Source organism: Macrotis lagotis, chromosome 8 (genome assembly GCF_037893015.1).
Source record: "Macrotis lagotis isolate mMagLag1 chromosome 8, bilby.v1.9.chrom.fasta, whole genome shotgun sequence".
Lineage (NCBI taxonomy): Eukaryota > Metazoa > Chordata > Mammalia > Peramelemorphia > Peramelidae > Macrotis > Macrotis lagotis.
The window spans coordinates 183,697,221-183,711,592 of record NC_133665.1 but is presented as its reverse complement, the minus strand read 5'-3'; the positions used below and the strand labels follow the sequence as shown (position 1 = coordinate 183,711,592).

At 43.0% G+C, this 14,372-nt stretch overlaps 1 protein-coding gene across 2 annotated transcripts in view; it reads right to left on the bottom strand.

Annotated features, from left to right (window-relative positions):
* Positions 1-6,561: 6,561 nt before the first annotated feature.
* Positions 6,562-14,372, bottom strand: part of IL17RD (interleukin 17 receptor D) — a 78,599-nt gene continuing 70,788 nt past the window's right edge. For both annotated transcript variants that reach the window (XM_074199127.1, XM_074199128.1), the window contains exon 13: positions 6,562-13,650. In XM_074199127.1, coding sequence (XP_074055228.1) covers positions 13,538-13,650 — 113 coding nt within the window. In that variant the 3' untranslated portion in view covers positions 6,562-13,537. The remainder of the gene's footprint in view (positions 13,651-14,372) is intronic.

Genomic DNA, 14,372 nt, shown 5'->3' with positions numbered 1-14,372 from the left:
TAATTATTAAGTGTCTGAGGGCAGATTTGAACTCAGGTCCTCCTGACTCCGGTACTGGCCCTCTATCCACCAGACCACAACCACCTGGGAGAGTGAAGGAAGGGGTACCTTTAAAAGAGGCAGGAAGTTTGGCATAGGGAAGATAATGAGTTCAGGTTTGGACTTGGTAATTTTGAGATAGATCCAAGACATCCACTGGCAGATAAGCAGTGACAAGGAGCTCTCTCTAGGTAGAGGGTACAAAAAGATGAGCATCTTGAGAGAGACCTCAAACTGCCTGTCCTCGTCTCTCCTGACGCACAGCATGGGTGGCTCCTCCTGACTCTATCAGCCCTCAGAGTCGACCAAAGCCTCCACCTGTTCCTGTCCTTTAGCAAGGGGCCACCATTCCTCCCTGAAGAGTCCAGAGGTGCCTCAGTCCAAGGGACGAGGAGGTTCCTTAGCTTAACCCAGTTCACAGCTGGATATCTAGGTTCTGTTAATGATGCTCATCAATATTTGTTACAGGGGTGGGGGACCTAGAAGGGAGGCTGAATGTACAGTCAAACATGGATTAAATGTTTCCCGTGTTCTAGTCTCTCTGCAAAACTCTGGGGTGCAGATACAATTAGGGGAAGACACTTGCCTTCAGGGAGCTTACAGTTTAATAAGGTAGATAATAGATTAAAGGAAGTTCAAAGGGGGTTAGGGGATGGTTGAGGAAGAAGCCCCCAATCGGGAGAGCTCATGGGATACGGGGAGAGGACTGTCAGCATGAGCCCCCCGGCCCTGGATTCCATGGAAAAAAGTCCAATCAGAGTAGCTGAGGGGACTGAGAACTTGGGATTTCATCTTTCACCCCTGAGATTTCCCAGGGATGAGTTTCCTCATCCTTGGGATGGAAGGAAGGTGTGACAGAGATGTCCCAAGGCAAAGGAGCTGGTGGGGGATGGAGCCTATCTGCTACGTCCTCAAAATGGTTCTCATGGGTTTAGGTGGAACAAACTGTTCTCTTTGTAATAAAGGAATGTTCTTTGAGGGGCTGGGAGAGTACGTTGGGAAATAACTATGGTCTTAAAAAAAATCTGTTATCCATAAAAATTTTTTTTTTCATTTGCTAGGTAAATAAACCTGAAAAGGTTTCTTATTAGTACACAGATACATCATGATTTAATCCATGAGGCAGGTGGGTGAGGTAATAGTTGGACAGCTGGGCTTGGAGTCGGAAAAACCTGAGTTCAAATCCAGATTCTAAGATTTCGTAACTGGGTGACCCTGGGCAAATCACATAGTCTCTGTCAGCCTCAGTTTCCTCCCCTGTAACATGGGAAATTAATGATTCTCATTAAAATAGGAGTCACCTCCCTCCTAGAGTTGTGCTGATCAATTGAGATAATATTTGTAAAGCGATTTCCAAATCTCTGAGCACTCTACAAATGCTGGCCCGCATCATAGCCCAAAGGCTAGGCTCAGGAGCAGCTACTCATATTTTCTTCCATTAGTCAGAGGTTTAGCTTCGCTGGCAGTGGACCATGGCTGCCCTCAGCTCTGCTCCACTGGGACCCCCCACTCACCTTTGCCAACTGGCTACTCCAAGCATCTCTGAGCAGATGTGAAAACATCCAGAGGAGCCTTGGATGTACCACTTTTTGCAGGAGATGCCAATCCAGGGCCAGCCAGATCCAGCCTCTGTGGCATTTCCAAGGCAGAAGGGCCATGTCATTTTGCTAACTTGAATCAGTCTTAGGGGTGACCTTCCTGGCCTTGGAGGGGAAGCCAGAGGCTGGGATGATTCAGGACAGAATGAATGTCCACACAGGATCACTCAAGTCCAAACCCCTTCCCTTGCTCCTGAGTCTTAAAGAAGCCCAATGACTGGCCCAAGTAAAGGTCAGGGCCAGGAATAGACCCCAAAACCCATGGTTCAGATTCCCTCCTTGTTTCTACAACACCTGCATGGGTTGTTTTAATTCTTATTCCTATACCTCCTAAGCCTCAAAAAAAGTCTCTTCAACCTCCAGCCATGCAAGGTTCTGTTTTCCATGTTTTCTCCCTGGCTTGGTAAAATACTGTGATTTCTTTGGAAGCAGATACCTTTGCCACACCTTAGAATGCTTCTTACCAAATAGGAGGGGCCAGGGTTGGGTGAGGCACCTTCAGCCTGTATGACTAACCCAGGTCTTTCTTTCCATTGAGCAGTTAATGGGAAAATCCCTCTGCCCACAAATGTGTCTTCACCTTGAGAATGTCTTGACATTGGTCTGAATTTTTTATTCTCCTCTACCCACTCTGGCAGACACACCCTTAGTCAACCTCTATCCTAACCCTAGTACCCCCTCTGAAGCGGGGGGATGAACAGATTGGAGGGATTGGATCTGGTTGGTAGAGTGCCTGGACAGAGATTCACAATAATGTACCAGAGGCAGCAGCAACAACAACAAAGATAATCCCCCGCCCCAGCCCCAAGAGGCAAAATGGCAACTTGGTGAGGCTTTACAGACAGATAGCTAAGGAAAGAAAGGGGAAAGAAAAAAGATAAACCTAACTGAATGGAGAATTCCAGAGAACAGCAAGGAGCGGTGAGGTTTTCTTAAATGAACAATGCAAAGAAACAGGAGGAAACAATAAAACAAAAAGAATTTAGAGATATCATGGGAAAGTTTCACACAAAAATGGAGTTGATAAAAAATAAAATGGTAGAAGCTTAACAGAAGCAAAAAGAGATTAAAAAGCTGTGGCAAGACTACACAAAACATCACAATAACCACAATGGTGTGGTTAGGGATCTAAAGCCAGACATGGAGAACAAAGTCAAGGAGGCCCAGGAAACCTTGAGATTTGTAGAGGTGATGGCATTCCAAGTAAGCTATTAAAAACCCCAAAAGATGATACTGGCCAAGTGCTGCATCCAGTATGTCAGAAAATTTGGAAAGCACAGCCAGGGCCACTGGAATGGAAAAGCCCAGGTTGCATCCCAGACCTAAAGAAGGGCAAGGTCAAGAAACGTTCACAATGGGCGGCTAGGTGGCATAGTGAATAAATCACCGGCCTTGGAGTCAGGAGGACCTGGGTTCAAATCTGGTCTCAGACACTTAATAATGACCTAGCTGTATGGCCTTGGGCAAGCCACTTAACCCCATTGCCTTGCAAAAAAACTAAAAAAATATATTCACATTGCCAAGTAATTGCCCTCATTTATATGCCAGCAAAGTTAGACTTAAGATCCTGCAATCTAGGCCTTCGGAATATATGAACCAAGAATTACCAGAAGGGCAGGCTGGATTTAAGAGGCAGAGACCAAACTACCCACAGTCATTGGATTATGGAGAAAAGCAAGGACCTTCCAGAAAAAACATCTCCTTCTCCTTTATCAATCACACTAAGGCCTTTGACTGTGAGGCTCCCAACCAATTGTGGCAAGTCCTCAAGAGATGAGAGCACCGGGTCACCTTGCCAGTCTCTTGAGGGACTTGTATGTGGGCCAAGAAGCAACAGTGAGAAGTGAACATGGAACAGCCAGTCGGTTTAATGTTGGAAAAGAAGTATGACAAGGTTATATATTGTCACCTTAATTCGTTACCTTTTACACAGAGTCCATCTTGCAAAATGCCAGACTGGATGAATCAAAAGGCAGAATTAAGGTTGCTGAGAGAACTAGCAATAATCTCAGGGATGTGGACAATACTATTCTGATGGCCACAAGTGAAGAATTAAGAAAGAGGATATTAAAAAAATTTTTTTGAAGTTTTACTTCAAAACAAATTAAGATCTTGCCAACTGGTTCCATCACTTCCTGGTAAATGGAGGGAGAAGAAATGGAGGCAGTGTCAGATTTTATATTCTTAGACTCAAAGATTACTGAACATAGCTATGAAATGAAAACGCTTGCTCCTTGGAAGGAAAGCTAGGGCCAGACTAAAGAGCAGAGGCATCATCTTGCTGACAAAGGTCCATATAGTCAAAGCTAGGTTTTTCCAGTAGCTCTCAGTGTAGGATGGCTGTGAGATTTGGATCATAAGGAACACTGAGCATCACAGAATCAATACTTCTGACACTAGAGAAGACCTTTGAGAGCCCCTTGGACAGTAAGGAGATTCAATCTATCTTTACTTAATGAAATCAATCTGGACAATTCATTTTTTAAAAATTTTCTTTTTCTTTTTTTCTTTTCTTTTTTCTTTTTTTTTTAGTTTTTGCAAGGCAATGGGGTTAAGTGGCTTGCCCAAGGCCACACAGCTAGGTAATTATTATGTGTCTGAGGCTGCATTTGAACTCAAGTACTCCTGACTCCAGGGCTGGTGCTCTATCCACTGGGCCACCTAGCTGCCCCAAAATTTTATTTCTTTAAGGCAATGGGGTTCTGTGACTTGCCCAAGGTCACACAGCTAGGCAATTATTAAGTGTCTGAGGCTGGATTTTAACTCAGGTCCTCCTGACTCCCAGGCCGGCGCTCTATCCACTGCGCCACCTAGCTCCCCACCTGGCTATTCATTTAAGGTCAAATACTGAAGCTGAAGCTTCAATACTTTGGCCACACAATGAGAATTGCAAAAGACCCTGATGTTGGGAAAGATTGAAAGAAAAAGGAAAAAGGGACAGTAGGGAATAAAATTCATGAAAGCACATCTTTTCCACCCTTCCCATCCCTGTTTGTTGTTCTGATTCTCTTTCCTTGCATGCTCTTGGAACATAGCAGGTGCTTAATCAATGCTTTTTGATGGATGGCTGCCAAACTCTGCTTCTCTTGGATTAACAAGTCATCCTTCTTTGTAAGATTTTACACGTTATCTTCTAACCCTGTGTGGCCTTTAGTAGTCACATGTCTTTTTATTCAAGCAAGCTGTGGCTCAGTGACCTCAATGGTCTCATCCCTCTGCAACCTTTGATCCCATGGACTAGTCTAACCCAGAGCCCCAAAGGGAACCCCATGACAATGTATTGGACAAATTGTCTCCTAGCCTTGACCTGGAGACTCCATTGGCAGATAGCCTGGCCTCCCCCAGGGCATCCTCAAATAGAAGAGGCCACACCAGCCTGAGTAGGTTCTAGTGGAAGTTCTTCCATTTGCTCAGGGCAGTTGGGTGGCACAGTGGATAGAGCACCAACCCTGGAATCAGGAGGACCCGAGTTCAAATCCGGCCTCAGATACTTAATAATTACCTAGCTGTGTGACCTTGGGCGAGTCACTTAACCCCACTACCTTGCAAAAAAGTCAATAAAAATAAATTTTTAAATTTGGGGGAGAGGGGCTGCAAAGTTCTCTACCCAAAAAGGAATCAGAAAGAGGAAACCAGTGGAATCTTCAATAAAAGCTCAATATTAGGAGGAAAGGAGAGGTTAGGTTTCTGTAAACTAGGTAAACCAATGCCACCAAGTCTAAAAGGAAAATGACCCTAGAGCAATCCTAAAATTTCTGCCCCTAATTTTGACACCTCGGACCCTTACTGGCTGTATTCTGGGGCAAATCACTTCACCTGTCTGCCTCAGTTTCCTGAATTATAAATTGGGAATTATAATAGCACTTACCTTCCCTGGATTGTTGTGAGAATCCAGTGAGGTCATATTTATAAAAGATTTATCACAGACTGACATGTAACAAAACCATTATCTATTATTCAATTAGAACTATTATTATCATCCATTTTTATTGACCATGACTTACATGTCACAAGTGATCCTCAGTTGCTCTGAGTTTGGGTCTGTTTCATCCCTGCTTTTTTAATGTGACTGAGGCCAGATTTGAAGATATAGGTTATAGACCTCTGCATATCTTTGTTTAAATAGGTATATAACCCATAGAGCATGTATGGAGGTATGTGATACATGGGTTTACATATAATTTATATTAGAAATATCTATCTACAAGTATTCTCCCCTGTTAGAATAGGAGCTCCTTAGGGCAGGTACTATTTTTTTTTAATTTTGCAAGGCAGTAGGGTTAAGTGGCTCACCCAAGGCCACACAGCTAGGTCATTATTGAGTGTCAGAGGTCGAATTTGAACTCAGGTCTTCCCGACTCCAGGGCCAGTGCTCTATCTCACTTTTGTATTTGTAGCCTCAGTATCTAGTCTGGTACACAGTTAGTGTTTGATTTGTACATGTTGGGTAGCGGTCCCCTGGCAGAAGAGAACTTTGCCCAAGAGGCAGTGAATCTCATGTTCAGAGAATGCAGGTACTGCCCTCGCCGCAGGCAGGGGGAGACCATGCTCCTAAACTCCTCACTCTGAAATCCGAATCTTTGATTTACTGACACTTAGACCACTCTAGGAAATCAGAGAGCACTGAATGGTCAGCCCATTTTTCTCTGGGACAGGTAGGTTACAAGGTGTGTTTGGAAGGTGGTTTTTCATCCCAGACAACATTCAAAATGTTTTCATGTCCAGAGGAACAATTTCTTGAAAAAGCAGATGACAGCAGGGGCAGCGAGGTGGCGCAGTGGATAGAGCACTAGCCCTGGAGTCGGGAGGACCTGAGTTCAAATTCGACCTCAGACACTCAATAATGACCTAGCTGTGTGGCCTTGGGTGAGCCACTTAACCACATTTGCCTTGCAAAAAAAACTTAAAAAAAGAAAAGAGAAAAAGAAAAAGAAAAAAGCAGACAGCCAAAATATTAAAAGGTGATTTTATTTGATGCAAACTTTCTAAAGTACAAAAAGTCCATTTATAAACATCAGTCACTGCCTATTGTCAAACATGGACATAATTATATACAAAACAAATGAAAAAATTACTAACTTTTTTCAATGTAAAAATATAGTCTGAATCTATTTTTCTTCCACAGAGAATAGAAACACAAGGATGAAAAGATCACTCATCCACAGGGGTTTTTTTAATCCTAGAATTTAATGCTTTTAACTTCTGAAAAGTTCCTGTTTTTTACTAACATAAAGAAAATAGTAGTTAGCTACTCTCTAAAATGCATATTAACATATTTGGTTTCTTTTTCCTTGGCAAGTTTTTACTGCTTGCTGGTCTCAGAAGAAAATTTTAACGGAATTTGTGGAGGCCCAGAAAACTGCAATGAGCAAAGGGGCAAGAATCTGACAAAGATGGGGGAAGAGTTCTTAGTGGACCCCAAGCTCCATATGGATCAGCAGTGTGATGTGAGAGGCGATGTGACTTTAGCTGACATTGAGAGGCATGGATCTCTACAGTCATTTACTTTGAAAATTTAATTGATAAGGAGTTGCGTCTTTCCTCCACTCTGCCCTAGTTGAATGATGTCAGAAGTCACAATTTCTGGATATCACATTTCTGCATGAATATTGACGGGTCTCAGGGTATTCCAGACTGGTGAACCGGGCAGGCCTAATTGAAGTTTGTTAACCTGAAGAAAAGCACTCAGGAAGGCTTTGAGGGCTGTTTTCAAGGACTTGAACTGCACATAAGTGGTTGGTCCTTGGCCCAGGACCCAGAACTAGAACCAAAATACGGGCAGTACATAGAGGAAGATTTTGACTTGGTGACAGGAAAGCCTTAGGGAATAATGAGAACATGTCAGAGTGGAGAGGCAGTGAGCTACCTGTTACTTGAGGTCCGCAAGGCAAGGCAGAGTTGCAGGATCTCCCTGGGGTGGCTGTCTAGGGGATTACCCCCCAGTTAAAGACTGGTCTTATGACCCTTGAGAAGCTTTCCCCAGTCTGAGATTCTGCCTTTTTTAGCATTCCTCGCAAACTAAGCATCAGTCCCATCCTAACTCAAATATCTAATTTGGGAGGATGGGTTTTGAGTGAAAAAGTGAATAGGAGGAAGTGAAAAATCTAGAAGCAACAACCCATAGGTTATGATGAGTTCAAGTTATCTCTGAAGTAGTGAGGGGGCAGCACTCACTAGTGGTTCTTCCCCAGGAGGAAAGGGCCCAGCTGTTCTCTCCATTGCAGAGAAGAGCCCTTATGAACAAGGGGGTTTCAGGTTGGAAGGGAGGGGCAGAGGACGCCTTGGCCATTGGCAAACAGCTGGAGAACATCCTTCTCGACACTTGAGATGAGGGTGCCCAGCCCTGAGAGAATCCAGGTGCTGCCCTCCCAGCAGGCAGGGGGAGACCATGTTCCTAAACCCCCCACTCTGAAATTCGAATCGGGAATTTACTGACACTGAGACCACTCTCCTTGTTTCCATCTAACACCTCATCAGAATTTCCAATGTGGCTTACAAAGCTTGTTGAGAAAAGCTATTTTGCATGTGTTCTCAAAGGAAGAGAGATGAAGAGATGTTTATACAGTATTATAGGGTCAGATTGAGAAATCCAGGGTTCCTTATCTGCATAAACAGAGGGGCATTCTGGGAGATAATCCAAGTTCATATCTCATTAATCATGGTATGACACATTGGTGTCACCCCGCCACCACTCCAACCATTACCTATGTGGGCCAATGGAATTGTACATCATGGAAAAGCCCCCGCTGGGCAGTGGGATCAAGCTGACTCAGGATGAAGATGAGGCTGCAGGTCACTCACCCAGAAACAGAGAATTGGGGGGGGGGCAGCTTTGATGAGAAGAGGTTGGTGTGCATTCGATTCCTTGCCATGGACCATGCTGAAATCACAAGGCTCCCTAGCCTGCGGTCCTCTAATGCTCACTTCCCAAGGGAGCACCATCTAGCCCTGCCCTTGGGGAGCTTATTATCAAAAAGGGGTCTCCTTCCATACATGAATGGCTATGCTATAAAATAACCCTACCAAAATGACTTCCCTACCAGCAGTATCCCAATGAAAAGGGATCCAAGGGAAGCCTTGGAACATTTTTCAATGACAAACTTCCATTAGGATCATTTCAAAATCCTTGACAGAAGGGATTTATAGGAATAAAAACATCCCCTTTTACCAGTTCTTTCCTAATCCTTCTTAGTAAGCTAAACTCTTTGGAAAAACAATTACTATCAGCACCTTCTAGATATGGTGGCCTAGGGTCAGGTTCTGATTGTCCCACTTTCGTTAAGCTCTCATTTGTACTTCAAGTGACAAAAATTGTAGTCCACCCATACACAGTCTTCTAGAAATCTTCCACAAGGTCCACAAATATTATATACAGTGATAATTAAGATCAACAGCCTATGACACTACATATACAGGACCGGTACTTCCTAGTGAGCGCAACTCACCCTCAAAACTTCCTTTTCTAACTTTGGCACCCAAGTAACCAACTTCTGAGGGAACACGACCAGTTCAGGTCAGCAGCTTATCTACACCAGCATCCTTGTGTCTATGTTGATTTAACCTACTGGTGAACTCCTTTCAATGGTATTAATTTTCTATTAGGGTGGGAAGAGAAAGAGTAAATATAAAATCTAGCGCCCACTGAGACTCTGACTCCTCTAAACCCATCACTCACAAAGGCAGCTCTGGTTTTAAATCTGGGAGAGAAGACCCAGGCTCACCCTCACCCATAGATCTTGCTGAAGATGAGTGAAAACAAAAAGAACAAGATGGGAAATTGGACAACTGGATTTTTTTTTCAGCTCTATTCAAATTAGACTTCCAAATGAGCTTTTGTTATTTTGTACTCATGTTAAAGTAACATTGATGCAGCTGAGCGTGAAGTCAGAAGGATCAGGTCTGAGTCCTGCTGCCGAGGCTAAGTCATTTAATATTTCAGTTCTCCAGAAAACTCTTCAAAACTCTTAAGTTACAAAAAAGATGCCAAGGTGGATTGTAGGAGTTCCACCATAAATTAAAAGGGCAGGTCTGAACCAAACCAAATTAAATTCTCAGGGTATCAAAAAAACACATAAAGTATCGAGACACTGTAAACCAAAGAAAAGCTTTTAAAATTATCTTCTCTTTCCAGTAAGATGCATGGTGTCTCCATGGACGACTCTACAACATACTACGCCAATGACCAGCACGTACCGAGTGATTGGGAAACCTAAAGAATTGCTCTCTGTTGCTATCTTCTATCTGTCCGAGTCCTCTGGACTCAAACCTTTGCAGAAGTAAGTCCTTGCCCCCAGGAGGCTCTCTGTTTTCCATGTTTGTTTGCTACAGGTAAGAAACTGTCCACCTAACAAGGCTACCATGTTATCACACTGAATTTAGGTTTTAAAAATGGCTAGGCCACTTTAAACTTTCAGTCAAGCTATCCTCACTGAAGATATATTAATTTGCGTTTCTCTTGTCTGTGAGTCAATGCATTTTTAAAAATGTAGTTGCTGACTTGCCATTTCTTTTGGAGATTTCATATCTTTTGGCCACTTATTTATTGGGAAATGATTTTTGGTCTTCTCTATTTGTATACAATCCCTATCAATCTAGAACATAAAACCTTTTATCAGAAACATTCTTATGCAAAACCTTTTCTCCAATTCAGTCAGGGACAAAGTATTAGGACTCACTATTTCCTCAGCACTGTTCTAATGCAAAAGTCGCCATTTCTAACATTACATGCAAAAATTTGATAGAAATGGTCCCTTTGCCACTGGATGTTTTGTGAGGCATTCTTGGACTCAAGAAAACAAAAAATACTCCATATCTTGTAAATGGGCTGTGGAGCCAATGTGTTGAGAATAAAACTGATCCTGGAGGCCAACTAAGTGTTGGGGGAGAGAGTGGGTCTCTCTTTCAATCAAATATATCACTTTATAGAGGAAACCTGTTGCTTTTCATCAGGCAGAACTTGACTACATTCAAGCAGCTGCACATGGCCACATATTTGATGCCGGAGAAGAGATAAGTCCGTTCCTGTAACTGGAGGCTACCAGCTGCCTGGACAAAGCCCTGGGCCAATCATTTCCATTAGGGAGCACTTGGAGACCAGCTCTTTTCCCCTGAAGTTTATGACTTAAACAGCTGTATGACTTGCACATGGGGGTAGGTGAGGGAGCTTGTCTACCCTTTCTCTTCTCTCTTGCTTGTGACGAGTCTCAAGGGAGGAAAAAAGGTTCTCTTATTACTCCGGCTCCTTCTTTCTCTTTCTGCCAATTCCCCCACCTGATGCTGTCATGGAGAAGGGAAATACATAGTCCTGATTCTGAAGATGGCAACAATTCAACCGTGACTGCAAGTTAGGGGATGGACAATGGTATCACTATGGAATCAATGACTACCTGAGCTTCACCTGAGTATACATATGATTCAATGAAAATACTAAAAATAAATTCTGTCCTTGGAAAAATGGAAATTATGTCTAGTTATTTCAAAGACTAAAGATTTGCCTGTTAGCTGAGCCTTCCAAAGCAGCTCAAAGCCCCAACTTCCTGGGTAGAAGATGTGAATGGAGTCTTTCCTTGAGCAGGACATCAGGGAGAAAACTGTTACAACTGGTTCAAAAGCATCTTTTCGGGAAGATAGCTGGTTGGTTTTAAGATTCTTAAAAGTCAGTAAATCGGGATGGCTAGGTGGTGTAATGGATAAAGCACCGGCCCTGGAGTCAGGAGTACCTGAGTTCAAATCCAGTCTCAGACACTTAATAATTACCTAGCTGTGTGGCCTTGGGCAAGCCACTTAACTCCATTTGTCTTGCAAAAAAAAAACAACTAAAAAAAACTAAAAAAAAAAGTCAGTTAATCTAAGTGTTCTGCCACAGCAATGTAGAGAGTGGTGCAGAAAGATAATCACTTTCTGTCCTTAAAAAAAACTCTACTTCAGTCCAAACACAACAGCAGCTAGGTCGGTAATATCAAGACATCCTGGTGTATTTTATACCCTCTTATCAATGGAGGGTCACCAGTCTTGAACCTAAAAATAGACTGAAGTTGTTTTGGCACAATCATGTTGGATCAAGGGCTGAGGAATGCCAAAGTCTGACTTTGAATGCTGAAGATATAGAATTGTTAGGCACCAAAAGAAAGACAAGTAATTGAAGAGAGTGAAGGGCCAGGCCTTGTTGGAAAAATTCTGGAACACAATCCTAAAGAAAGGGCTTGTGAACCATGGCTGCATCATGAACAGGTCATGCCAGACGAGTCTCATTTCCTTTTCTGACACCAGTAACCAGACCCTTAATGCCAGAGGAAGACCACAGACATAGTTTGCTTAGGCATGAACAGAACATTAAATGAGTTATGTTTCCCTGTGGATAAGATGAGAAGTTGTGGGCTAGATGGAGGTATAATTGGGTGAATTTGGGCCTGTTGAATTGCTAGGGCTTAGAGGGTAGTAATGAATGGTTGAAGGTCCTTGGGGAAGATGGAGGTCACAGGAATGTGGCCATGTCCCTTTCCTGATTGGTTTTTTTTTTTGGAAGAGGGTAGAGAAAGCAAGGTTGGCAGATGGTACAAGACAGTGAGATGACAGGATTCAACAAATTTCAACAGACTGGAACAAAAGAGGGGTTGACTCAAAGAAGATAAAACTTAATAGGGAAAAAGCTGGACATTAGTTTGAAAAAAAATCAATGCCCCAAACATGAGATGGTGATGTGAGGTTAAACAATAAATGATGTTGATGAAAAAGATCCAGGGGATTGGAGGGCACAAGTCAACAGTGTGACATCAGAGCAAGATAAGTAAATGCTCTTTTAGGAAAGGAGGTTCCTCTCTCCTCTGCCCTGCCCAGACCACTCCTGGTGGACTGGACTCCTGTTCTAGGAAGGATATCAACCCAGAAGTCACAATAGGGAAATCAAGATGAAGAAAGCCTTGAGGTCATGTCATATAAGGATAGACCGGAGGAAAGGAGGAGACTGTCATCTCTTCAAATGACCTTTGACTTAGTGGAATCATGACTGAACCGCAGATTGGAAGGGAGATTCAGAGGCTGGTCATGGATAAGATGGCGGCTGGTTCCCAACATACATTTCCAATGACTTTTCAGGCTCATAAGATTATCAATTTTTAGCTGGAAGAGACATCTCAGAAGTCATCTATTCCGACTCTATCATGAACATATAAAGAAAGTGAAGCCCGAGGGAGGGGGGATGTTTAAGTGACTTGAGTGACAGTGAATCCTGAACCTTAAACTCCAAATTTAGAACAAATCCTTCTCCACTGTATTATTACCTGTCCACACTTAATTTTTACAAGTTGTGTGCACATGTGTGTCTATGATTACATAGGTGAAGATTCCTGTTACATTTATAATTGAACATTTCCCTGAACTGGGTGATAATCCTAAACTCAGAAAAACTTATGTCTATAGTTTCAAATATCAATCATTTCAAATGAAAATCCACATCTCTCCTTTTTTTTCTAAGAACAACTCAATGGATCTGGAGACAACGAAGACAGAGACCTATTTCTCTCCCTATACTCGGGTTTCTTTTTAACACCTCTCCTTCCTTCTTGCCTCACTTGGAGATCCAAGGATGGGTCATAAACATAAAATGGTAGAAATACTTTTGAACATGCTTAAAAGAAATCAAGTTAATGTGGGGAAATGGGGGCTTACTGGCTCCCCTTGCAAAGCTCTTGTAAGAGTCTACAGATGAGGGGTTTTATCAAACCCAAAGGTGGAGGGAGGGGCAGAAGAATGAGTACTGGCCAAAAGCTCCCTCAAAGCATCCAAACTCAGGATTTTTGTTCCTTCAAGTAGGCAAGGTGGCACGGGGCAGGGCAAGGAGCTGACACACAGGCGCTGTCCGTTGTCGCTAAAGTGGCAATGCATTAGAATCCTCTGGTGGGTTATAATGGGCCAACCACCGGAAGTTCTTCGGTGAAACTATGCCCACTGAGTCCTGCTTTACACACTCCAGAATCGACACACTTGGAATGAATGATAGGGGGTTCCTCTTCACCTGCAGAAAAAAAAAAGAGCAAAAATGATGGGGGGGGGGTAGGAGGACAGTGTGCCATGGTTTTGACTTCCTGCGAATATATTGCTGCTTCTCTGTCTGGATACTCCCAGTTCCTGGAAAAGGAGCTCATATTTAATACATGACGATGTATTTGAAGAATGATGATCATTTCCCCCCAAACCCTCTGAATTGCTGTGTCTGTGTGTAAATATACATATATTTTTACATGTGTTCATGGTTTTTCCTTCTAATAGATGGTAAATTCCTTGAGGGCAGGAACTGTCTTTTGCCTCTTTTTGTATCTCCAGGCCTGACATATCAAAGAGCCTTCATAAATGTGTAATGATTGGTTGAGAAGACGAGAAGACAGGAAGCTCCTGAGGGGCAATGCTCTTTTGTTTCTGGATTTGTACCCCGAGAGTCTAGTTCAGGGCATGATACAAGTAAGTTCTTAGTAAATTCTTGCCAAATTGAATTTATGTCATTGAAAGAAGGTGGGAATTGAAACCCTATACTTGGGTTCAAATTTATCTCAGGTCCTGGGGCAGCTAGGTGGTGCAGTGGATAGATCACTGGCCCTGGAGTCAGGAGTACCTGGGTTCAAATCCAGCCTCAGACACTTAATAATTACCTAGCCGTGTGGCCTTGGGCAAGCCACTTAACCCCATTTGCCTTGCAAAAAACTAAAAAAGAAATTATCTCAGGTCCTCACTAGCTGTATG